We start from the raw sequence: 27,097 nt of genomic DNA, 5'->3' as shown, positions 1-27,097 counted from the left end.
CTTAGAAAAGCATCTGCAGGCTTACTGGGATGGAGTTCACAATATAGGCTCTTGGACTACTAGCAGAAAAACTCAATTTGATTCTGGAAAGGAAGGGAAAGAAACACAAGAAAAAATTTTCCTCATCGTAATCTGCAAGTGAATTCCATGGATCCTTTACTTTGGAACAACCACGAGTAGACAGAAAGCTTACAAAGATGGAGCTGGGAAAGGCAAAGCTGCTAAGAACCGGCCTCAATGCTTTATATCAGGCCATCCACCCGATGCATGGAATTGCCTGGACAGATGGGAAGCAAGTGATACTGACTGCTTTATACTACCGTAATGGACAGCTAAAGTTTGGAGACTCAAGTGTTGTTGGTCAGTTTGAACATGTTCATGGGCTTTACTGGGGCCCATGTTGCTCTACAGATAGCCCAGCTCTGCTCGCTGTTCAGCATAAAAAGCATGTTAGCATTTGGCAGCTGGGCTACAGCACTGCAGAGAAGAACAAACTCTTGATTTCTCAGACTTGTGAAGTTGGTGAGCCATTCCCCCTGCTTTCTCAGGGCTGTGTCTGGCATCCAAAGAAGGAGGTCTTGGCTGTGCTTACAAAAAGAGATGCTTCAGTCTTGTATGCTGTTCGTACTGACAATACTAGAGTTAAGGCAGATATCAAAAGCAGTGGGCTTATCCACTGTGCTTGCTGGACTAAGGATGGTAATCGTTTAGTAGTTGCTATAGGCAGTGCCCTGCATTCCTACATATGGGATGACACTCAGAAAACTCTAAATACCTGCTCCTTTTGCCCAGTCTTTGATGTGGGAGGTTACATCTGTGCTATAGAAGCCACATTGGACTTCCAAATTGCTGTAGCCACTGAACTTCCTTTAGATAATATCTGTGGTCTGAATGCGGGCATTGCATTTGATATACCATCTGGTACAGAAACTGGGTCTTTAATCTCACAGTCTGCTCTGGTGCTTGGTGATGAGGAATACTCCATGGACCTGCGAAGAAAGTCCACAGATTCAGATAGATCAGGTGTTGATTCAGTTGCTTCTTCTTCATCAGGTCCTGTGGATTTAACCCATATCCTTACAAACCACCGTCGGTCTGATCCCAGTCCTCTTATTACTCTGAGACGCAAAGACTCTGTAGCAACAAATGGTCAAGATTCTTCTCACTTGATCTTGGTGACTTTTGAGAGAAAGGTAACCACCACCAGGAAAGTCACCATCCCAGGTATTTTGGTTCCTGATATTATGGCTTTTGACCTTAAAGCTCAGATTGTGGCAGTAGCCTCTAATACTTCTAACCTTGTTTTGGTGTATTCAGTAACCTCTTCCTGCATGCCTCATATTCAACAAATCCAGCTGGAAAAAAATGAAAGACCAAAGGGTCTATGTTTTTTGACAGATAAACTCCTATTGATTCTGATTGGCAAGCAAAAGTTCCCTGAGCCTAGTCTTGTTCCATCCTCAAGTTCAGACAGGTATGTAATGCGTCTGATGATCAAAGAATTGATGCTGGAAGAAGATTCTTCAGCATTGCCTGAGAATAAGCAGAATATGTTTTATAACTTTGAACCCTCTGTTAATATACCTGGAAAAAGAAAGTTCTTTGAAAATCTTGCTACAGAAGACCAGCCTCAAAGCAGGGAGCTGTTAATACCCAGAAGCACAGTTATTCAATCTCCTAGTGGCAGGAGAAGACTCATTGAAGAAGTAAACAGCCCTAGTTATGAGCAGAGCATTTCAACAAGTGTGAGGGACCTGGATGAAAAAAGGTTCCCAGGTGATCCCTCAGTGGCCTTAGAAACATTGGATGCTGAACCTACCAATCGTTCAGTGTCTCTTCTTGGTTTTGGAACACCTACCAGGCTTTCCAGCAGACCAAATTCCCCTAAAGTGCAGTTCAATGTGATCCAAGAAACATCAAGTTCTCCTACAAACAACAATTTGCCAAGTGAAAGAGGAATGAGTCACATATCTAGAAATTTAGAGAGACTTTGTGGCAGCTTCAGTGAGTTACAACTGAGTCTTTCTGAAATAACAGACTTCGCTAAAAATGGGAGGAGGATATCTTTAGCCTATCCATGTTCACAGGAACCGCCTGTCGTTCATATCACTTACCAGGTAACTTTTTTGTCAGCTTAAAAATATTGTGATACCACACTGAATCTTTAAACAATCTTGTATTCACTTAGCCTTAAATCAAGAGGATGCAGTTTAGTTCTTATCAACCAATGAGAAATGTAACCTGAGTTTGGAATCAAGCTTAATCTAAAATGGTATTATGATTTGTCATTGAAACAATAACTCAGGATGACGTGGTAACTTAGAGGATACTTCACATGGGAGATCTGTGTCTGTTCTTCTTTGATTATGCACAACTGTCTTAGATAATAACTGATTATGTGTGCATCTATCAAAGAGAGAGAACAGAGGCAAACAGTTGTTGATGTATAAAAGGTTTATATGTTAATGTAGAGATAAGCCTATGAGTAGGGTGGTACAGTAGCCCACCAGAAACATAATACATTCAAAGCTGAGCTCAAATCCAAAGTTTGAAGATTTGAAGTTCCAAGGCTAGACTCGCATGAAGACCGAAACAAAGTAATGACTCTCAGTTTCTGGAAAATTCAGATGTGCATGACAGTTGGCTTATTTCTGCTTTAATTTCTCACCACTTAACTTCACGGAGCTGGACATACTCAATTTTTGAAACATATTACCCCTTTAAATTTTCTAGAAAATAAAATAATCCGTCAATATGCAATTATTATTTCATTAAATAAATAGACAAATGTCAAATCATCATGTTCCTATCCCACCCTTGTTTTGGCAAAATTCCTACTGTTTTCAATAAGAATTTCAACCAAGGAATGAAGGTTGGGTAATTATTTCTTAGCATTTTTCACAGTAATACTAACATTATACTGAAATATTTTTGGTCATGCTGAAGCTAGTGGTATTGCCGCTAAAACTGGGGTCCCTTTCAGGATGTAGATGCCAATTATAAATGTATTCTTATCTACTGCAACATAAGCAGCTTTGTGTCAAAGTAATCCATTACATTGTGATGCTGCTGAAGCATGTACTTCTCAAACAAGTCTGACTTCCTTTAACTTTAAAGGAATCCATACAGACATCTAAGCACTCCTCTTTTAAACACTCATTAAGGGAATGGTGACTCAATTCAATCATATTCACTACTTTTTAGTTATTGTTTATTTGGCATTTAAGGAGATTCTAGTATGTTAGTTACTCTGGATAAATGCAAAGCTTTTGATCTGAGTTAGTCAATAATTTAACTTGAATACATTACACAAATTCTGGTGAAAAAAGCAATGTCTATTTTAAATAATTTAGGATTTTATTTTCCAAGAAGCAAGCCCTTCTGTTCTCCAGCATGTTCAAATTAATTCTGATTGCTTAACATAAATCCACTTATTTATTTAGCAAGCAGCCCTATCTCTTGGATTCAATTGGATTAACCTTTCTAAAGAGAAGTTTTGTTTCTGACACGTAACATTAATCTAAGATTTGAAGTCACTGTGCACGTTTGCTTGCACAAGCAGGAAGAATTAATTATCCTGGTTTTTATCTTTGGAAGCAAAAAAAAAAAAGTATTAGTGCTTCTAAAATACTGCTAGACTAACTACATTCAGAAAGGAAGACTCTTATTTATCTGAACAGGTTAGTTTCACATTGAGCCAGCAGAAAGCACTGCTAGTACCACAGTATAATGACTCAGAAAAAGTGCCATTTAATGGCTTTTCGATGCACATAGCTTTTCTGCGTCTCAACTAATGCCTTGCACAGTTCGGCCTCTCTTCTGAAATCTAACAGGATCACAGCATGATGCCAAAAAATAATGAAAAATAGACTGATGGCAAAAAGGCCTCCAGACAGACAGGGAAATATTTGCTTCATAGGCAGCTAATAATTTTCTCAGAAATTAGTTGTTTTGATTAGTTTGGATTCAGACATCTGAACCTTGTTCCTCCTTCAGGAGTTGATTAGTGCTCTGTGAGCTCAGAGACCAGCTGGGCTGTGGGTTCCAGCCAGGCTCTGTGTTCACAGTGCAAAAAGTCAGGAAATAGCTTTATTGCCTTATGATATAAATATCAGCCTTTGGAAAACTGTCTAAGCTTTAGGAACACTGCAGTCCTGTCAATAATATGTCCATTATCTTTCAGCTTTTTGTGCCAAGTGCATGTCTTCTTAAGTGTTTGTATAATCCCCAGCACGGCAGAGGCTCAATCCTGATTGAGAAATCTATTGTACTATAAACCATAATGATCAGTACTGCGTAACCATATTTATGCATTAAAAAATAAAAGGAAAGTTTAAAACATGATAGATAAAACTGTAGCAATAATTAACGGGCAATTATGAACACTGTTGTGTAGAAGTATTATTGACATATTTATATATGATTCCAGTTCTGCTTAGAAAACCATAATATAAAACAGAATGTGTATTACTTAATAATTCATGATGTCTGCTCACTAAATAGTCATCAAAACCTTTGTTTATTCTGTTAGTGCTAGCCTATCTATAACTCCTCTGAAGTCACGTCCATGCAATACTACCAGAATTTATATTCTTTGTAGCCCATAGCCATAAAAAGAAAAACATGATCACTCACACTTTGGAAATGTCACTGCACTATCACTTGTGTAATAGCATTCAGCCACCAGAGGTGACTTGATCATTCAACCCTGAAAAGCAAATATTATTGCTCTTTCATCTCATACAGACTTGTGATTCAGGATAGTGTGGGAGGGCAGACAGACAAATGCAGTTAAGAGGAGATTATTTAAAAAAAAAAAGATGAGGATCTGTCAGATTTGTTTCTGTTTCATTTTGCAAAAAGATACTTTTATCATCCTTTTCCCCCAGAAAAGAAACAGCTGCAGAATATTTAAACTAGCCTCATTCAAAAGCTAATTACAGTGGAAATAAAGCCAATCTGGATTTGAAATTAATGGCATTTAGGCAAACCTCTCCAGGAGGAATAAGATTCATCTTAATCTGAAGAACATCTCAAAACTCCTGCATTTTGCTCAGAAGCGGTATTATGTCAAAAGTGTGTATCAATGAGAGCATATATTGCATAATTAAAAAGGAAATAAATACCTTTTCAGCAATTAGTCACGATGATTTCCTTTTCTTTGCATTCACCAATAATTGTGTACAAGTCAGTTTGTACTTTTATAGCATCTTCATACAATTTACTATCAGAAACCTTATTGTTAAGGTCAGCTATAAAATAAACATTTTTTTTACACAGAGCTGAGAGATTAATAGAAAGGATCTAAACATATGGCAATAAAGTTCTTTTGATAGAAGTACATGAAGCAGAGATAAAGAAGGGGGGTAATAAGCGTGGCACAGTAAAATGAGCAAAGACCAGGCTGCAATGATCAGCTGTAATAAGACCATGAACCTTTCTAAAATCCAAAGGGCAATTTTGACTTGCGTTGAGCAACAGAAAGTAAGTCATGAAAATGATGGAAGAGGAAGGTGATATGACTGCTCCCTGGAGTAAGAAACTAGTCAGCCATCCTGAAGTTTAGAAGGGAGAGATTTAGGATGACTGTAAAAGAAAGACCTGGAGTAGTCAGGAGAAGGTGTGATTAATGCATGGGTAACATTTTGAGCAAAGGTTGAGGAATTTGTTAAGAACAAATTCTGACAACAATGTTCTGAAACTGATCAATAGCAGACAAACAGGGTTTTTAGAGACACAATCTTTTATTACAGCAGTGGATTTGTTTGTTGGATACACAGACACAAAAGAAAAGGAATATGTAATGTCAAAAATGAATCCAATTTTTCATACTGTGCAAAGAAAGTAAAGATCTGAGTTTAAAAACCCTCTACACTCAAACCAAAAAGATCGTGGAAGCACAAGCATGAGGACAAAGGGTTTATCTTAGATAACAATGTATCTGAAACAGCAGTTGCAGAACTACTAACAGGGAGCCGAGAGCAGGTAGAAATCCTAGCATCGTATCATCTGAAATGCTGATATGCACTATAAATGCAAACTGCACTGGGATTTAAGTACCCCTGAGCACCTCAGATCTCTTCCAGCGTAAACATTTTACAGGCTTATGCTTCTCTGACAGGTTAATTAGGGTTGCAATTGGAATGTTCCACATAAGGGCAAGCAAAGGTATTAAGATCTCCACCAAAATAAAACCAGGATCCACCAAAAATTGAACAGGAATCACAGCAACAGTAAAAATCATGAGAAGATAGGGGAGCAGTGCAGGCTGCCAGACCTAATTAATACTACCTGTGGCAATGCTGCACAAGGCTTAATGAGACACAGTACTCTGAATGTCAAAAATCATAGTTTTCATTTCTCTTCCTTGCTCTTCCTTAGCCATCTAATTCTCTTTTCATTGTTTTCTGGGACAGACCCCCCACATCTATTTAATTTACTCGTTTTTTTCTCATCCAGAACAATGAATGTGGGGGCAAGGCAAAAGCAAGCTGACTAATGGGTATTAAGGTATCAAAACTGCAATTACCAGTGAAGCACAACACAAAGAGCTGAAATCAAGGGTTTATGAAAACGAAAACAGAGTTCTAGGCCACTACAGCACTATTCATCTTACAATGCAGAGATGTGACTGACTAACCCGATACTCTTCTGTTATAAAAGCACAGATTATTAACACAAAGCGTAGAAGAATATTTAAAACACCTGTAATTCAGTACAGTACTTGAAATCATGCCACAGGGAATATTATTTGTTCAATGGCAAAAAATAGGGATTAATAGAAGAAACATAAGATGGTTAAGGAATTAGCTGGAAGGAAGATAGTAAATGGTTATAGTAATATAAAAGAAAATGGAAGGAATTTACTAGTGGATTTTTTTCATAATTGATCTTGAGGCTAATCTAGAAGTTTTATTAATGATCTGATGAGACATGATAATAAAATCTGTGTATGGCATAAAGTCAGTAGTATTTTCAATACAGGACCAGGATATTGCATCTGTAATTTGGTGACCTTAGCATCTAGAATTAAAAAAAAAAAAATTAAAATGAACTAATATAAAGTGCATAGTGATATATTCTATGATTAACAGAAGGAATTTCTGCTATAAACTGGATATTCATTAGCTGGAAACAAACAAGGATGACAAAAGCTTGAATGTGTTAAGTGACTAAAAGATGACTCTGAATCAAAAATGTGGTATGTTTATGAAAAGAACAAAGGCAGTCTGTGAGGTTCATCAGTGAGGTACATCCAGTAAGTAATGCAATAGTGGGCAACACAGCTGTGAGGCCTCATCTAGAAAACATTTTACATTTCCACACATTCATGTGCAAGAAAGACACATTCAAACACCAATTGGTCACTGACCCAGTGTTAGTAAAAACAGCTCTGATGGGTAGCATATTCCTATTTACCTGTTTCATCAGTTGTTGGATTTAAGTTCATGTGGATGATCTAGCATCCAGGCCAGTGCAGGCAGTACATTAGGAAGTACAACATAAACAGTGAAAAAGGTCAAGAGGCAGAACTAGCTGACCTCTCAGTGGGGTTCAAAAAAGTGACAAAAGACATGCTTATTTATTGTGCAGAAAAAAGGTATATAATATCTAACCCAGGAACTCTTTTTGTCTTAGTAAATTATATTCTTCTTGCATGTATTTTCATTCCAAAACATGAGTTTTGAAAGACAGTTTGGCAACACTGTGATGGGCTGGCTGCAGCCCCAAAGACTCTTTATGGCTATAAAATCCAATCAAGGGGCAGGCTGACATGGGTGAAGGAAAACAATTCTTGAATTGATGGTTAATTTCTTTTGGATTTTTATTAAGGGAGAGTTGGACTTAACATACTACAGGAAGTTGGCTAAAGAAACTTAAATATGAAAATATCCATTCACGTATGTGGAAATATATTTATTTCTTCTGTGATTAGTATGTTCTGAGTTTACCAATAAACTTTGGTTTAGGGTAAAACAATTAACATGAAGGGATTTTAATCTGAGAATTGCAAGTTTTGTGTCTTCTATTGGAGATAAATAGCAACGTAGCAAAACCAGATATATATTTTCAGAAGAGGTGGATTGAATTTAGATTTGACTAGAAAATCATCTTTGGGTTAAGGCATGAAAATGGGAAGTATCAAGGTGATATTTTAGTTGCATTTCTAACTCTGTCACAAATTACTACCATGACCTTGAGTAAATCTCTTAATCTTCCTGTGTAATTGTTTGGTCACCTATAAAGAGGGAATACTAACAGTTACCCACTTCTCAAGAAAGCATGGGTTTAAATCAGTTAATCTAAGATACAATGTATGTGAACATATTCCTCAAAGAGAAGGCATGTTATCATCACTTAAACTAAATATTAAACAAAAAAGACTAAATAATTGGAAAATTAAAACCAAAAGATTCTTGACCTGACAGAATTTGCCAGCAGACAAAAATAAATGTAAATATTATTAAGTTTATCATTATAAACAGAAGTATATGACAAAGACAGAGAGAACAGCTAATATGAATGTTCACAAGTGATGAAAGACAAACAACTCTGAAACTTAAGCTTTGAGGTCTGTACTTAAAAAAGTGGTTAGGATAAAACCCAGATGTCGTGTAGTTTTGTATGTATAAAAATGTCTTCCACCTCAATGACTGTTCCAACAATAACTTGCAAGGCGAAGTAGGAAACATACTAGAACACCGTCATCCTTAGTATACATTTCCATTCAACTGATTTCAAGTCAACACAAGCAGAGCTAGATTATTTCTGACTATTCTTGAGTTGAAGCATATCTATGGGAAAAAAATGAACCAGTCGGGTCAAGGCAACATGCCTGTCTCATTTGTAGTCCACCTTTTTCTGTAATCCATTCACTGAAGTACAAGTTTGAATAAATTCTGGTATTTCAACCTGAATTCAGGAAAATGAAGTAGCTGTTGTATGTGCTAATCCACAATATGCAGCAATGAAAAGCTTTGCACAAATATCTATACAGGAAAGAGCATCTTCGCAATGTAAATGCAGAGCATGTGCTTACTGCTGGACATTGGGCCCACTGAATTTTAAATGTATTTAGGTTCAATAGAATATAGTACTATAGTATTTGAAGAGACCTAAAAATGACAAAGAAGTTCTGGTTTATGGTTATAGCTGTTATAAAAAGTTATGATAGTTTTACGACTAATGATACTTCTTCAACCCATTCCTTAGGTATTTTCCTATTAATTACACAGCAATAAATTTCTGGCTGTTTTGAACAGGGAACAAGATGAGAAGACTTTTGAAAGTTGGAAAGTTTACATTTTTAATGGAAAGATGTTTTTATGGTTCTTACATCTTCAAGCAATCATAATACATAAACAAATAACAATTAGCCATAGGCTATCTGCATGGTCAATCTGTGACAGAATAGGGAAAAATACTTCAGCAACAGTTGGTAGACAACCTGATTTACAACCCATGTGATGTCGTTGCATGACAGCATACATACTATGTACAGAAAAATGAAAAGTGACTGATTTAGAAAGGTTGTTACACAGCAAAAAAAGAACATATTCATGCATATATTCATGCACATATTCACTGAGAGAGCAACCGAGTCAAAAGACAGCACAATTAGAAACGAAGACAAGCATTACAAGAGACATTTATTTACTCAAAGGTTAGATTACTATGCACAGAAACAGAAGATGCAGTTGTGAATTCATTCAATGGGAGGTTTCCTATTAGCAAGAAAGATTCAAGGGTATGAAGTAGACACAGACAAGATAGGACTAGAACAGGAGTTAGGATAGATGACATCTTTTCAATCCATTCTAAAACGTTAACTTGGATGCCTTCTGAATGGACAAGACAGAAAGGTCTAGGACACAGGATAAATAGACTGTTCATTCAAGTAACAAATCTGTTAAATCTGGAGGTATTGCAAACATAAGGGATACCACAGCAAAAAACCAACATCATAACACATGGGAATTACACAGGTGGAAAATATGGAGAAGAAAGAACAAAATGAAATTCACAGGACAAGTATAGCAAGATTATTTAGAAAAAAATGTCCAATTCACATATATTCTATAATAGCATTTAGTGACTGAAAAATTTCAAATGACAGCAGATAAGAAAATATAAATGCAAATATATATATCCACTTCATAACCATACTAGCTCAACTATTTTGCAGTCCTTGGACTTTGCAGTGATCTGAATGACAGAACACAAAGGTGTCGATTCCCAAGGCCAGCTAAACTTCATGAAGTACAAATATGCCACCTTTATATTCAAGTGTGTTCTTTTAGTGAATGTCAGAGCATATTCTAGGGCTGTAAATTCATACATTCCTTCTCTCTCAAAGAAAGTCACAGGATTTCCAAGCTACCTTGTTATGACAACTTCTCAGAGAGACTGCCACAATGTCCAGTCTCTCTGCAATTCCCTCTATGCCAGAACTCAGGTTATTCTACTGGGGTGGAATAGCTGACCAATGACTATCAAAACCACCGATGTGTACAACTGAAACGGAACAGACTACTCATTTGCTCTGGTAGCATCTTGGACAACTTTATTTCAGGCATGATATTTCTTTCCACTGAACTGACTCGTCAGGCAGAAAGATCCAATGGACGTATACATGCATGACCTAATATATTATATATACAGGGCTGATGCAGTTTTGAGCTGCATAAACACACAAAGCAAAACAAAGTAAAAAGCAAAGTGGCATATTCCTCTTCACATGGGATTATGAGATCGTGGTTAGAATTGCACTGCATGATGGTGTCATCTATAAATTGTAGCAAAGACAGATAAAGAAAAAGCAAAATGACTAGAGAACTGAAAGGAGTAAGAGCAGAGGAACGGTTAAAAGAACTCAGGCACAATGTCTAAGCCTTTAACAAGATCTTTTCTTTTACATGCATGCATTTGAAGAGAAGTTTTTCAAATGGAGCAGTTACTGAAGAAACAAAAGATGTTCTTCTCTGTGATGGCAAGATCCATTTGAATTTAGTTCAGCAGCTGTTTGATCTGCCTGTTATTGAAATGAAACATGGTATGTTCTTTTTATTTCTGGTATCAGGTTTCACCTGAGATTTTTAGCTTAAAAGAGGCATTGTGGTAGAATAATTACCCCATACTATAGAAAACCGAAATAGCTAACTTTTTTTTGAGAAGTATGTGTTTTCCTTTGCCTGAAATACAGCAGAGTATCTCTTGAAATCATTTAAATGCTAAGTAACTGCAGAACTACCTCTTATCAGAGTAGTATGTTAGATGCCTCTGCAGAAGAAGGCTAAGAAAATAATCGGTACACTGTGTTACCTGGAAATAGTGCTTCCTTGAGACCTTCTGGCATTTTGCTTTGCTCATCTTGACAAGCATGTCTCAGACCTGACAATAGAGAGTAGGCTGGAGAAAATCTGATTCTCAGAATATTATATATAGATGTATCATTTAGCATTTGGAATTCTTTTAATGTGAGATAAACAATGAAGCTCAATGTTCAAATTTGCCAATCTCACATTTCTACCACCCACTACTGACTAACTTGTAAGGACAGAAGCAGCTAGGGAAACCCTAGCCCCAGCCTGATTTCTAAATTACCTTGTCCCTGACTGTTCATGTATGCTACCTTCTCAGAAACATATATACTGTTATTTTTTAGCCATTTTTCTGTAACCCTTCTGATTACTTTTCTCATCACAGTCTGAGTATATTATGATCTTACAGTACACAGTACTTGGCTGTAATTATGATGTCTCTGCCTGGTTTCCACACTGAGAGATGCATAAATTACCCTCTGTCTTACCCCTTGTCTTAGCCCCTGGCAGGCTAAGACGTATTGGCTTAATCACTATGCTCTGTCTTATGAGAAATATATTCAACTGTTGGTGAAATCAAAAAGAAAAGGAAATTAATAATATAAGCTATAGTTTTCTAAATAATGATGGTTGCACACCAGACTGCTATATAATTAGGCTTACTGACAAGAAAGAAACTGGGCCTGGGATGTTACTTGTGCTGGCACCAAGAACAGTGGGGAAAAGAAATGTAAAATATGCACCATTCTGCCATTCATACTCTGCTTATCTCCTTGTTGTTGATGAGAGCAGAGGAATGAAGAAAAGGGGCCACAAATACAACACAGATCAGGGGAGCTGCCTATGTGTGTCACCAAGACACATTGGGCCATTTCAGTTTTCCCCTAGCTTACAGCAGTTTCTGAGACTTGTTCCAGAAGATAAGGATATGCAGGTTTCGTACTTTTGTCAGCAATCTCTCTTGACTGTACAGTGCAGTGGAGGCATATATGAAAAAACTCTACTTGCTGCTGAGCTATTTCCCAGCAGGTTTCTGCAGTAACACAAGGCAGCTTTGCAGGGCAAGGACGATATCATTTTTGGCCTGTACTTCCAGCTCTTGATTTTGGAAACAAATGCCCCTAATGAAAAAAGAGCTTCAGAATTCAGTATGAAAATAATAAACAATGGGCCTGAGAAAACCCATTTTCAGCTCTGTAGAACAGTTGAATATTTCATATTTAATTAGCAGAACACCACTTCTCAATTTCATGCATTAGGATTCTGAAATATCAAAAAGGCAATGAATCAGAATCAACCTAACGTGTCCCTCTTTCTGTTCAATGTGGTGCTTGGCTTCTCTGAAATTAAGTCTGGTTTTTGACAACAAAAAGAAAAAATGAAAGAAGAATCTTTCTAAAACTCATCACAATCCTGCAAAATTATCAGGTTTGGGGCAGAAGTAGTTACGTAGTTCTTTATTGATTTCTGACCAGTACAAATTTATATTCCTAAATCTTTCCTTTTCCTAAATCTTTCCTTTTCCAAAAGGCATGAATATTAAATGTGATGTTTAAAAATATCACTCCCATCCTTTAATACTATATAATTAAAGGGGACGTAATGAAGAGTGTGCTTGTATTACAATGACAGCTTGGCATTTTTTACTATGAATAAACACTTAAACTTGAATATACTGGGGGAAAAAAAAGTTCACAACTGTAGGCCGCAGTAAACTGCACAACCCACAGTAAGGCTATTAAGACTATCAGAGTTATACCAGCAATGAACTTGGACTCATCGTTGGCATTTTAAGCCCAGGATTGTAATACCATTACCTATACTAAATATAGCCTTGTTATATAGTGCCCTGGTATTAGCACACAGAAGTCTCTCATTTCAGCAGGTCAGCACTGCAATAATCGTGCATAGCAAAAGCACTACATTATGCACAAGGTTTTTCCACCACTGAAGTATTTTGTGGGATATGCTTCAAAACAAGTGTTATCTACAACACAGAGATTTCCAACATTTAAATGGATGAAAATAAAAAAGTCCCAAGAGTTTGACAAAAAAGTATGCTTTATCACTTTGACCAACAATGTAACTATTGATTTGGACAGCAGAATTTCCACTTTCTGGCCCATTGCTTAAAGAATCTGAAGTCTGTCCAGAATTAGAAAGAAAGTATTAAGAGTAGAAGATTAGAGATTCATGGTTTTGAATTACAATCTTCTTATGATGTAACAGGTGACACGACAACACGCAATAGTGTAGCAGCCTGGAAAAGTGCTTTGTTAATAGTATAAGGAAGGGAGATTTGCCTGCTCTGGGAATAGGCTTTTTTTAGGACTGGCAAAAATTAAGCATGGTTCTTCTGGTATTTCTACACTTCCTTTTTTCATATTCCTTTTCAAAACACACGTTTATCTCCCTGAATTAAAAATTTAGAACAGAAGAACAGAATGCTTCAGGGCTTTCTTTACCTCCTATCCCAGCTAATGTCCCTGCTCAGTAATAACAGGATTACACGCTCTAAGAAAAACATGTGATACAAAGGCTCCCACAATGCTTTTCAGTTGCCAGAGACTTTTTCAAACTGAAAAAAAGACAAAATAGAGAAGACACTGTTTTCTAGAAGAACTGCAATATCCAGTCCGAAAGGGAACAGATAATTCACTAGAAAAAATATATATGGTACATATAGCTTCATGTTCAAGCTGACTTGCAAAGGAAAGTAAAAAACAAAGGGGGAGGGATAGGTTTATTTTCTGCTTCTATGCAATACAGAAGCTCAACCTGAATGATTTTGATGTCTTTGTTTTTTAATCTTGCCTCGTTTTTTTCCACAGAAAAAAAAAAAGAATTAAAAATGTGATTCAGTTTTTGTTCATTCTCTTTATGAGAAGATTCGATAAATGAATAAAGGACAAGAAATTTTATTATATCAGCTTTTGTAAATTATCTTCAAGGTGTAACTTCCGTTTGCTATATGAATTTGAAAACATACTGAACAATCATGGCTTGACAGTAAAGGAGATGGAAAATGCTTCTTCCTTCTAGAACAAATACAGCACAATCATTTTCTTTGCCAACTTTTTCAGGTTTTATGATCTCTTCATCATTTGGACAGAGCAGATGAGCAAAAAGGATAAGCAGAAGTAGATGTCACTAGAACAAAAGTCAGCATGGAAAGACTGGCTGAGTTTTCAGAAAATGAAGATATAATTTATCAGAATTAGCAAAGATGCACTTTGTTTTTCAACTTAATTTAAATAAGGGACAAAATGCCTCAGACCTCTCAAGACCTTTCATTTAGCCTCCCTTTGCATTTACACAAAGGTGTGTTTAGCATGGATTGTCAGATCTTAACGTCATTAGTGTAATAAGGCTTTAGTGCACAAAAAGAAAGCCTGCTCTGCTGGGTGCTGGCTGACTTTTTAAAACATGCTTATACATTTTACATAACCAGAGCAGTACACTCATTTTCTTTTTTTGCTTAACTTTTGTAGGTTCTTCTTGGATTGTGCTCACTGCAGACAAGGATGGCTTTGTGCCATTAATATTCAAAGCAACACAAGAGATAATTATAAGGGATGGAACTGACAGTTCAGAAGTCTGTGGAGGTCACTCCTACAAAAAAAGCATTTCAACGCGACCACCAAGCAGTGTGACATAACTTCTGAACAAAGAACGTTAATGACTTTCTTTTCTAATACAATACAAAGACATTCTGCAGTGTCAGAAATGGAATGACTAGAAAGCTGTTTTCACTACTTTCAATGTATTTTAACTGTAAAATCTGTGGCACGGTTGCACTATAGCTAAATCCTAGGGTTGGATGGACCCTCATGATTTCTTCTGAAGGATCAGACCTAGAGTGAAGTTCACCACAGCTGTTGTTATTGGCTGCCAGTGGACTGGAGCAGAGAGACTAGCCTCTACTTTAATTGTGGTCAGGGTGTTCTTGGAGAAACAATATTATGCTAAAAACCATATGCGGTAACAACAAATCTAGCTAATACTGGTGTACAGTCCACACAAAAGCTGAAGAAAATACAACTAAAGAGCATTTATATTCATTAAGGAAAACTGGGAAGGGGAAAAAAAAATAAAAGAAAACTGCTTCAGGCTCTTTTCTGTTCCAGCTGGATCCCATGGAAACCTGCAACGTTTTCAGAAATGCTTAATTTTTATAGGAAAATGTTCAATTACTAAAAAGGTTGTATCACCGTCTCCTGTCAGTATCTTACACAGCATGTAGAACTATACATGCACACAGAAGAGAAAGAAAAAACCTTGCAAGGTAAGTTAAGGATCAAAGACACTGAACATCAATTTCATTTGGCTAAATGCAGGTGTCTACACTGCACTTGTAATCTAAACTCTGGTATGATCAGTTAAAAAAAAGGAAAAGCACTTCCATAGCAGCTTTCTCATGCCCTAATGTAGATTTCAAACTGATTGTGGTGAACCATCCCTACTAAGTAAGTAAGTGCCTATTCCTTTTCACCGGCTGCAAAAGCAAGCTAGGTTGACCAATATAAATACAAATATTTTCATTTAGTTAGATGAAGCTCACCCTCAGAGACAAGACGCAATACAGGTACATCTGAGAAGCAGGCAGGCAGATTCATGAAAACTGAACTTTCATGATTATGGTGACAGAAATAAGCATAAAGGAAGAGCTAAATGAACTTCCTAATTTTTCTTCCCCTAAATGCAAAGACATGGGTAAAGTTTAATGAATGAGTAGCTACACATGTGAGGCCTACAACTGGTACTACTGGACAGGCTCCAGCAGAAACCATGGAAAGGCATGCCTGCTTCACCCTGCACATTCAGGGAAACACAAAAGGGATGAGAATTATTTAAGCTACTATTAAGACTTATATTTCATACTGTGCATTTTGAATTTTGTTAATACTTCTGGAGACTCTTTTTTCCCTGCCTGGGAACCATGGCAAGCCTGTTTATAGGGCGCAGATACGCTAAAACCAAGTTACAATACTTCATTCCAAATGAAGGCTGGATCAAGAAGGTAGATCTATGGTCTGAAGACACTTAACGTGTTTGGAGGTTTGGCAGTAGTACCTTTCCAGTGATGCAGCCAGAAATCTCATGAAGAACAGTTTCAGTTCCTGAAAGATGGAAACAGTTACGACTCATTAGCTTAAAGTATCCTCCCAGAGACAAAGGAATCATCATTCCAAATTGCCCACATCCACAGGTATGCAATGTAGCTGGGTATATTTGTACTACCTTGTTTGCAAAGATATTTTTAAGCAGCCTTGAGAAGCATTCCTGCTTGTGGGGAAAATCAAAACAAAACTAACAAAAAACGCCAAAAAAACCAAAATTAATTTGACCTTCTAATCATTAAACATATCTATTACTTTACAGTTATTTGGTTAATTGGATTGCCTGCTACTTTGCATTAAAATTGTGTTCAAAAAGGTATTTGTATTATTACTGCTTCAAGATTTGGTTTAAGTCATGCTTTCCTTCACTGAAATCAGCACAAATCATTGAAATCAAATAAGTTAACACAGAGGTTCACAGACTTAGTATGGTGAGGGAGGGCATTATCAGATTTCTAAATGACATTGCACATTTCAAAGCAGCAGCTGTTTCTAATCTTCCAAATATATTTGAACAATATCCTTGTGTCTCACAACAGTACCTGGTATTTACAATACTTACACTATGGCCAAGTAAGATAAAACTTAATTATAACTGATTAGAATGATGGGAGGATACCTTTTAGAGGACTACTTAGGCTCAATGAAAGGAAGAAGTAAAAGGAAATTTTTCTCACAAATAGTATCCTCTAAGGGTGGTAGTCTCATAGTTTGGTCCAATTGAAATAAGGTTAATGAAACAGAAAAAATATGTTACATGGAACAGTCCTGCATTCTAAACATACAAACTTGAAGAAAAATGGGTTGATAACAAGACACTTTTGATTTTTCCCGTATAGCTTCCTTGAGTTCATTACATACATTATTCATAAGGACTTCCTCATTGCTACAGAAATACTCATGTTCCACCTTTTGACATCTTCATGCCTTAGTGCTGTTGAAACAGCCAAAAGGGGAATTCTGAGAAGGTGAAAATCTTAGCAGAGATCAGCGAGTATCCAGGCATCAAAGATGCCTCAGCACTTACACTTATCACTACATACTTCATTGTCAGTCTGTCACGCTACCATTTTAATTTTTCATGTATTACTTTTCTATAAAACAATCTAACTGTTGAGAAGATCAGGAGTGAAAAGAGCTTCTTTGAACGGCTATCAAAGTTTGGTTTGGATTGGTTCAGTTTGGTTCGGTTTGGTTCAGTTCAGTTCCATGGATTTTAGATGACAAAACAATTAGTTTCAGGGAATAACTGGCTGTAAAATTAAAAAAACTTAGTTCCGTAATGTTTAATGATGCTTAATTTGGATTTGTTATACTTTGGTAACATTGTTTTTGCCTGCTGTATGATTCAAGGGTTACTGAACCTAAGTAGGAACTGATCTACTTGAAGGTGCTATCATCACCCAGCACAATTAGTCTGGTAACAAATGAGGACCCCAATTCATCCTGCTGGTCACCTACAATTTTATAGGAAAGCTTAAGAAAAAATATACTATATATCAATCAAAACTGTATAATGTTAAATAATAGCACTGCCCTCCCCCCCAGTTATAAACACACTATTACATGCATCTATTTGAAAACAAATGTTTAAATCATACACATAAAAATGGACACCAATTGAATGAGAAAATATTTGTTTTCAGGTAATGATTTAGGAGTGCAGTGCAGAACTATCTTATATAGTGTCTATCACAGAGCTGTAAAGTTAAAATTGAAAGTAATAAAAGCACTGGAAGAAGTGCTGAAGAGATTTATGCAAAGCAGAGGATAAATTTTCAGCTTTGGTTTGAATGGAGAACAGATGGAGAATCAGTGAAGTAGAGAGATATGACTGTTCTATTAAGCACAAGCTGTACAGAAGATTTTTGCACAAACAGTGATAAAGGCATGTGGAAAGATAGAGTTTTTACTAAATTAGTTGAGCAGACAGTAGGCTGTGAAAAGGAGAAAAGCACAGACTGAGAAGAATTCACCATCCTCCAGAAGTGCTGTTTTATAGGGCCAAAATCAATCTGTTTAGAAAAAGCAGAGCTGTTCAGATCACCTAAATTTCATGATGGCACTAAGCCCACCCCCCTTTTTAGGTTCCTTATTTGACCAGCAGAAAGGATGAGCTCCTCTGGAGTAAGAATGAGACTACTGATGCTATGTTCCTGGTCCACAGTCACCCAGTAGGAGAGTCTGCCTTCTGTAATTAAAAGAGAGGAAAGAGGGAAGACTAGGAGCTTAAATTAGAAGTCAAAGCAGAATGACTACGCTCAGTATGCAGTACCAGTGGTGCTCAGAAGACTAAATGGTGTACCAGCTCCTCCAAAACATTTCCCCTGTGGGGAATAAACAACATACCAGAAAGTCTAAATTTCCATTTTAATTACTCTGCATATTTATCCAGCACATTTATATGCATCCTAGTATATTTTTAGAGTTGGTATATCTTTACTTAAAAGTACAATCTGCTTTGAAGTAAAGTTAAAATACAACTTGCCTTACGTTTTCCATAACTTTGCTGCTAAGCATGCAGCAGTCTCCTTCACTCTTCCTGGTTTCTTGTATTGACCCACTTCTTGAGAAAATGCTAACAACACAAGTTCTATATGCCAGATAGGCTTTTTCTTTTTTGATTTTGAAAACAATTTTGTGAGAACAGTAATAAAACAATATAAAAATTAAATGCAACAAAATCAAAGTCAGTTGAAATTCTGCTGGCCAATCTATGATGCTGAGTTTGCACAATGAAATACTACTTTGATATTCTTCATAATAGCTAAACAGTGAGAGATTGCTGCAGGAAGCATATAAAGTAGGCCCTGCATGACCCTCAACTAGTTCTTCCCTTTTTTCCTCTACTACTCCTGAATAGTCTTATCTACACTCATGTGAAAAATCTTAAGTATTAATTCCCTTTAATATGTCTCCAACCACTAAAACAGTATAAATAGTATCATCAAACCTAACTGCCTTTCTCCCAGTTCTTATTTTTATCTATGTTTTCTCAGCTTGGACAATTAACATATTTTTAGCCATTTTTACTTTCAGCTTTTCCTATCTTAACAGCAACCCCCAAGCATTGGAGTATTTTCCCCATCTAATATGTAGCTGAAGAGTCCTTCTTTCTAACCCAGGACAGTGCCAATTATTCTTAAGTAACTCCTGACAAACGTTTATCAAACTTGTTCTTAAAAAGCCAACATATAGTACCAGATTGCAATTACAAAACCAGTGAATTAAACCTGGACTCATCTGACCTAACTTTTAAGCATGTGAAGTCAGGTGAGGTAAATCCCATGGGTTATGCAATTTTGCACATGAAAGTATGAATTTATTTTCCATTGTCCCATACAACAGAAGTATTAGTGTTTTACATGTCAATAGTAAATTTGTATGTTTATACGTATGTTCATTAGTGAATATTATGACTTCATTTTTCTAACAGACTGAGGCAATTTCACAATCTTTATGTTAAAATGCAAACTCACTTTGCTGAGATTCAGTATTTTGCTGCTGGTGCTGTTATCTAATGGACAAGTAAAGGTCTCCATTATCTCCCAGGTAATGACATTTGGGTACCTCTGATATGAGTTACCAAAGTGCTCAGTGCAATTCAGCCTCTGCTTGCAGGGAGCCAACACTGCCCTCGAACTTTATGCTTCCCTTTCCTCCACTATTATTTGACACATATATGTGAACAACCAGGTGTGATCAAATGTTTGGAGGCATGTGCTGCCAAGTTCAGCACTGGCACAGAAAGACCTCCTGCACAGGAGGTGACATTTGCAGTGTTATACAGACTTGCCAGTTAAAACCATTAGTACTCAACAACCTCTGTCCTTTGGCAAGGATCCATCCCACTTGTCAGCAGGCACCATATCTTAGCAGACAAGGGAGTACGCAGTCAGGAGAGCCATACATCTAAAGACCATGGTGTAATACTACAGACGAAAATGAACCAAAACTCCAGGCAAATACAAACCGTTAGTTCGCTTTAGGGGCAACAGTCACTTCCTTCACATCAAACATACTTAATACATTTCAAAAATATAAAAGGCAGTACAGAAAGGCACAGTTCACAAAGATTATTTTTTAAAAAAATGTACAAAATTCACAATAATGTATCAATTTCAGCAATCAAAACATAAACTTTTGCCACATGAGAAAAGCTCTAGTGTCCTAATTGAAACTTAGCTGTGGGAAGCTGAGATGAAGTTTTCCAAAGTGATACAGGTGAAAGGCCTTCTCATTCTCCATTCAACCCCTGCAGTCACTGGATGGAAATGTATGGACCCCAAAATTTATATGGTTGAAAAGACCCACCAAACTACTGGTAAAACAGGTCAGTTTCTCAATTGAACCTACAGCTCAGCTGCACAGTTGTGCCAGCATAGTGGAGAAGGCATCATGATTCTTAAGTCACACCAGTGACCTACTAACATGGCCAGTGCTATCATATCTCATACCCTTTATCTATCAGTGAATTATGTGTCTCTGTAATTATCAATAAATTACTTTTGAAGCTTAATGTTTCAGTGCATTTTACAATAAGGCGAATTGTATTTCTTTACATTTTACCTACCACAGACAGCATAACCTACAATTAACAAATTAGTCACAATTTGATTTTTAAGTATGATGCTAACTGTTCCCCTTGTTGTCCTTCACTCAGAAACTTAGTTTACTTAAAAATAAGTCAAATAAGGAAAAAAAGTGTAAGTCAAAATACTGGCTCCACTGCAAATTACTGTCAGAATTTCTTTTAACTTCAAACAAGTCATGATTTCACACTCGGTTTGTAAATACTCTTATGCTCATGTAACTTGCATACAGCTGTTAATCTCTGTTCCCATGTCTATCTTTCCTTAATAAAATTTTATTTAGGTATCAATGATATTGTTATCAACACAAAATGTAGCTGCACTGATCTTCATTGATACACTGTTACCTCAGAACACTTGTACCTGTTAATAGCATGAAAGAAAACTGTGCATAACAGCATGCCTGAAATGTAGGATTAACCTGAGAAGCAGCAAAGATGAAAGCAGTGCTTTTGCAGATTAGTTACATAAAAGGAAAATAGAAAATGCAACTGTAGGAGACAGAAGTATCTAGGCCTGAATTGTTTACTGCCATAAGAAAGGGTTCTCACAGCAAGATTTATTGAGGAGAAAAGAGATCTACATATGGTGGCATAAGTAAAAGGGAACTCCAGGGTGCCTACTAGAAACATTAAGAACTGAACAATCTCTCTCACATGATATTTTTAAATACCTGTAAGGATGTGATTTGTATATGAGCTTGGTTCTGGACTAACCACCATTACAAGGATGTGTAATTTAAAAGAGCATATTTGTTCTGAAGAGGTATGCCTGAAAATGTTCTTGGAAAGACGATTCCCAAGGAACACTGTCACATCAAAAATCCTTATTTGCAATGTAATTGTTTTACGCAAACCAATTTTAAAATGGAAACACTTTCAAAAAGCTATCTCATTTTTAATATACATGATATTTTTGTTTTGCATGTTATTTAGGGTACACAACAAACTGTGTGACTAGTCAGGAGATAATTTTTACCTCTTAGCACTTTCACAGCAGCACAAGTACAATAGTTTGACACAGAGCTTTATGCTAGCAGACTGGAAGATCCCTTTTCCTGCCTCAAAGCAGAGATTGTGACTATTCACAATGTATGTCCTTTGTCTTCTACAGCTGTCTGTTAAATACTTGAAAACAGTTATATCCATTATGTTTCCCTTTAGTCTTCTCTAAGCAACATGACTCCTTCAATTTCTTTCAGACATCCACCCTGGACCTCTTGCTCCTCTGCCCTACACTAGCATTCAGTATCTGTCTTAAACTGCAGTAGAGTTAGTAGAATTTAGTTGAAGGTCTGTTTCAGGCATAGAAAAAGCACTGGTGTATGTTTTTGTGTACAGAAAAAGTAGGCTGCCACAGCACGAACAACTGCAGGAGGTGACAAAACGTTCCTGTATGAGTATTCTACCATTGCCCATGCCTTCTTCCTGGTGTAGGTAACAATCAGCTGTTTGAAAACTAACTTAGACAACAGCCTGCATCTCCTTTGTCTCTACAGCAATCAGCAAAGTGTTGGACCTGCCAAAGTCCAACCTGCTGAGGCAGGCTTCAAGAGGTGTGGCGTGCTACCTGCTTTAGGAGATGAGGCATAGTAGCTACTGCTGCAGAGAAAAGCAGTAATTGCCACTCACTTTGTCATGGTCCCAGTCCCCCAAATTTTCACTGATCCTCTCCATTCCTCAAAGCCTGGAGCCACAAGGAACCCCCGCAAGACCTCATGCTACAGAGAGCAAAATTCAGCTCTGCCTATGCTATGGAAGTATTGTGACCCCGTTGGGCTCAGCCAAGGAGAACAGGCAAGATACTTGTGTCTAACACACAATGATTCTGCTCACACATCCCACAGCCATGCCTGCCTTCTTGTAACAGCATGATATTGACTCAGGTCTAGGTAATTTTCTGAAAAAATTTTCATCTTATATTACCTTTATTACTAAACACCTCCCAAAATTAAGAAGAAACATTTTTAATCTAATAAGAAAAAGCACAGAAAACTTCTGTACCTTTTAGCTACTGATCTTAGGCTTTACCATGTCATATGTTAGGGGTCTCAATTACATGACAGTGCCTCATTACATTTTCCCATTAAGAAATACAATGATGAGATCAACTTGATCATCCATTAATGTCCATAACCTAGATTAATATATTTTTTTAAAAAATATGCTTGTGAAGTTAACAGGAAGTATCTTCAAATTCTTTTGCCTTATAACATTATGTTCTTTGAATGCATACATATTCAATAAGAGCAAAGAAAAAAAATCTATAGCATGCATAAACAACAACTCCACAGCGTGTCTCCCCATCGCATCCATTTCACCTTTCCCTGCCATTCTTTCCCTTTAACAGGTATTTATAACTCTTCTTTCTCAGACTGTACTATATTTTTATTAATGTTGTGTTTCAATCTAATTTGAAAAGCAGATGCCCAAATGATGCAACAAATTAAGTTATGAGAATGCAAATCTGTTCCCAGTGCAGGGACCGAGAACAGATTTGTGAGGCTGGTCAGTGTTTAAGAACAAACCTGACCCAATGCAAGCACATATTTTTAAAAGACAAAAGGTGTGCTTTTAATGAGCATGACCATAGGGAGATGCTTTCTATAATTTCAGCTTTTTAAACACTTTTCCTTGCATAATTTCATTGCCCCACTTCCTACCTTATATACATCTCCTAAGGGGTTCTGCATCATTTAAATCCCTGAAGTAACAGATGCATCATATATATCAGCAGTAAACAGCTTGAAAAGTCTGGGGAAAAAAAGAAAGAAAACAAGAGATGTGTATTTGCATTACAGCTACTGAGAAATAACCGCTGTGGCTATGCACATCATGGCTGTGTGACTAGCCATGGCTAGTGGCTGCTGGCCAAGCCGCCTGCAGCAATTTTCATGCTGTTCTACATCGCAAAATAACCTGCCTGTGGTTACGCAAATAAGATACACACTGCTGGGGATGGAAATAAATGCCCAGGTGTAATAATAGCTACCTATACACCATCCTGGCACTCTGGTAGGCTGATACAATCCTGTTGCAATCAAAACATTATATAACTAACCATAATTTACAAATAACTACAAGTTTTGGTGATATTTTCAGCTCACTTGCAGAACAGCATTTATACATACATGTGAGAGAATTTATGTTATGAAAATAAAGTCTTTAAGAATACTTATATAATTATAGGCATAGGAAACAAACATTTAATGTGAAAACATCTTCTGAGGGATTCTTGAATTGTGGTCTCTCCACCTGATAAAACAGTTTTTAAATGTTTATTTCTGTGTATTAATATGGATGGTCAATTTAAGCTTATATGAAAAGAGTAGAATGTGAAATCATTACTGTTAAATAAGATTCTTTGTGAGATTACAGGAATAAAACTATACTCCACAAATGGTTACTGCCCAGTAAAGCTCCCTGGTGGCTCAGGCTCACAGGCACCAAGTGAAAATGCTACACAGTGAGCCTCGCTGCTGAAACATGTCCCCAGAAATTATCTTATTTATTATAGATTACTTGACAGCACTTTCAAACTGCATCACCATCAATCTAAAAAAATCACAGGGCATACCATTAGTGCCTTAGGAGGTATATTTTTTGGTCACTCTTATTTGAGGACAAGATTGAAAGCACAGGCTCCGTTTTACCCTCTGCAATGCACAGGAACAAGCACCCCAGGCACCTTCTATGCCAACAACTGATGTAATACAGTGCTGAGTGTTCAAGCAGATGCAATCCTGCAGAGAGAAGGGAGTGGAACTGGAAAACAACCCTTAACAACCCACCAGGTACTGCACAGGCGCAGGCAAAAGAGAGCAGAAATTCCTAGTGCTGTTCCATTCTTGTAACTGTGCTAAGTGTGTACTTCCCAGAGCTAAAAGAACAAGAGCAAATAAAACGATCGTCATTGCCATGACTCAAGCCCAGCTCATCTTTGCTCACCTCTCTGAGAGGCATAGTATACTAATCCCCTAACCCTGAGAGTATATTAAGATATATTGGGAACATATGAATAGATTTCTAAATGAAATTTTTCAGATCTCCCTTTCAGTTCTGGGCTAGTTTTGGATTGTTCTCTTTACAGTTGCACCCTGCCTATTCTTAATGAAAGAGGAATAGGAAAAAAGAGAAAAAAAACCCCAAAACTGTGTTTGTTCATTTTCTGATAAATTCTCATACACCTGAGTGTATTTGTAGAGCAACACAGCAAATCTGGCATATGGGTCCACTGCTTATCTTTCTAAACTAAAAATGCAGCCTTGGAAATCTATTATCTCAAATCTGTCTTTTATTCATTTATTTACTGCAACTCACAGCATCAAGTGCCTGAAGCTGGCAGAAAGATTCTCTTCCATTTAAAAACCACAACAGTTCAAACAAATCCTACTCCGGACCTCTAGCCATCCCTGTCTCTATCCCATGGCCACTTATTCGCTGAACATGCTTCCAAAGGAACCTGGAAACTAACTTCTTTCACTTTGAACGGCAGCAATTTATCTTCCACAAACCTTTGCCAGTATAATCACGTAAGAGTTCTAACTCTTTGGAGTCTTCTCAAACACATCAACCTATCTTTCTGCATCTTGCAGGTGCTCTGTCAGGTATACAACAATGAAATTATGTTGAGCTTTTTTGGATACAGACAGTACATGGAATTTTACCTTGTTTCCCATAGATACATAGATACCCTCACCTATAATACACCACAGGCCATTGAATTTAACAGAAAATCCATTTATTGAGCTCAGAATTTTCTCTGCAGCTGATGCAAAACCTGCATTTAAATAAGATGTCCCTGAAAGTCACCAAATTTTAACTTGAAGACAGGGGTAGAGAATCTGCTCTGCTGGCAATTTGTTACAGGGGTCAACCAAACTCACAGCTGTGTCTTATGTATTTGAATAAATCCATGGCTCTTGTTAAACCTTCCTCCACTAACATAAAGAACTCCTTAGGTCTGATTTTTTTTGTTTATCTTTGTAAAGGCACTCATGCAATATAGCCAAGTCACCACCTAGTGTTCTCTTGGGTAAGTTTGAGCTACCAACATATCTGACCTTGCAACCATTTCAAGCGTTTTTTTCACACCTTTATCAGCCCTGTAAGGCACCTTCACCAGTCTTTCAACATCGCGTATCAGAACTGTGGGTTTCAAAAATTACAACGATCAGACTGCTCTGCAGTATTGAGTCGTGACAAAGTAGCACAGTCTCGCAATGTAATTAACTTTTAAAGGGCCTGAGACTCCTCCAAGAACTTACACCCAAGGCAATCAAGACAGAAGTTTTATTGGAGTAGTTATGTATATTTATGTGCTTTCTTCACTTAAATGTGATCTCCCAAGGAAAAAAACCCAAAATCAACAAACACAAAACAAAGCAGGCACACAGCTCATCCTGTATCTTTCTCTTGTGCAGAAGGATCCAAGTAACTCTTGAAACTCGGAGGCTTCACGTTCACACCGGTGGCCTACCTGGCGGTTGGCAGGAGCTACCTCTCCTATCGCCCTCCAGCCCCAGGGCGCGACCTGAACCCGGCGGCGAGGCCGGGCCCGCCACACCACTGCTGCCCGAACCCCCAGGCGCCCCTCCCGCCATGGGACTACTCCACACCGGGGACACGACACCCCCGCCTGAGGCGCCTCGTCTCTCCTTCGGTCCCTTCTCAGGCCTCACCGAGAGCCACACGGATGGACCATAGCCCACGGTGCGTTCCCCGCCGGCAGCGACCGAAGGGACGAGTGGCGGCCGTCCCCCCAGCCGCGGCGACCGCTAGAACCGCCCTGAGGCGGTGCGCGCCCACGAGAGCGTACGTCACCGCCCCGCCCCGTTGCCTCCTGGGAGCTGTAGTTTTGGCGGCGCCCGCCCATTGTAAGCGCCGGCTGTTGGGTCATAGAGTTCAGGCGTGCCCGGCTAGAGCGCCGCTGCTGGGAACGTTGCCGCCGGCCCGCCCCCCGCGGCCAGGCGGTGCGAGGCTGGGCCGGGCCGGGAGGCGGGGCCGGGAGGTGGCCGGCACAGCCGAGCGCCGCGCTCCGCTGTACGGCTGCGGGGACCGCCTTG

The 27,097-nt window shown here is 37.8% G+C and overlaps 1 protein-coding gene and 1 long non-coding RNA gene across 3 annotated transcripts; one reads left to right on the top strand and one right to left on the bottom strand.

Annotated features, from left to right (window-relative positions):
- Nucleotides 1-15: 15 nt before the first annotated feature.
- On the top strand, nt 16-16,758 carry LOC130151878 (WD repeat and coiled-coil-containing protein-like). Of its 2 annotated transcripts, XM_056344660.1 has the most exons (3): nt 16-2,117; nt 10,933-11,053; nt 14,813-16,758. In XM_056344660.1, the coding sequence occupies exons 1-3, from the start codon at nt 198-200 to the stop codon at nt 14,977-14,979; spliced, it is 2,208 nt and encodes a 735-aa protein (XP_056200635.1). In that variant the 5' UTR covers nt 16-197; the 3' UTR covers nt 14,980-16,758. The 2 variants fall into 2 exon arrangements, with proteins under 2 accessions (XP_056200635.1, XP_056200636.1); XM_056344661.1 differs by lacking the exon at nt 10,933-11,053 and having other exon boundaries at nt 14,813-14,981.
- On the bottom strand, nt 16,371-26,810 carry LOC130151879 (uncharacterized). The gene is made up of 3 exons (XR_008822782.1): nt 26,714-26,810; nt 23,696-23,786; nt 16,371-16,441 (listed from the first exon to the last, which is right to left on the bottom strand). It is a non-coding gene; the product is annotated as an uncharacterized LOC130151879 (long non-coding RNA).
- Between the last annotated feature and the right edge of the window lie 287 nt (nt 26,811-27,097).

The sequence above is a fragment of the Falco biarmicus genome, chromosome 6 (genome assembly GCF_023638135.1).
Source record: "Falco biarmicus isolate bFalBia1 chromosome 6, bFalBia1.pri, whole genome shotgun sequence".
NCBI classification, from domain to species: Eukaryota; Metazoa; Chordata; class Aves; order Falconiformes; family Falconidae; genus Falco; species Falco biarmicus.
The sequence above is the reverse complement of the archived record's forward strand: the minus strand, read 5'-3'. Positions and strand labels throughout refer to the sequence as shown.

Excerpts from the sequence above, each read along its gene's own strand:
- LOC130151878 (XM_056344660.1), top strand. The coding sequence starts at position 198 with ATGGAGCTGGGAAAGGCAAAGCTGCTAAGAACCGGCCTCAATGCTTTA. Across the intron at positions 2,118-10,932 it reads TCGTTCATATCACTTACCAG|AGAAGTTTTTCAAATGGAGC; the intron begins GTAACTTTTTTG and ends ATGCATTTGAAG. Across the intron at positions 11,054-14,812 it reads TGTTATTGAAATGAAACATG|GTTCTTCTTGGATTGTGCTC; the intron begins GTATGTTCTTTT and ends TAACTTTTGTAG.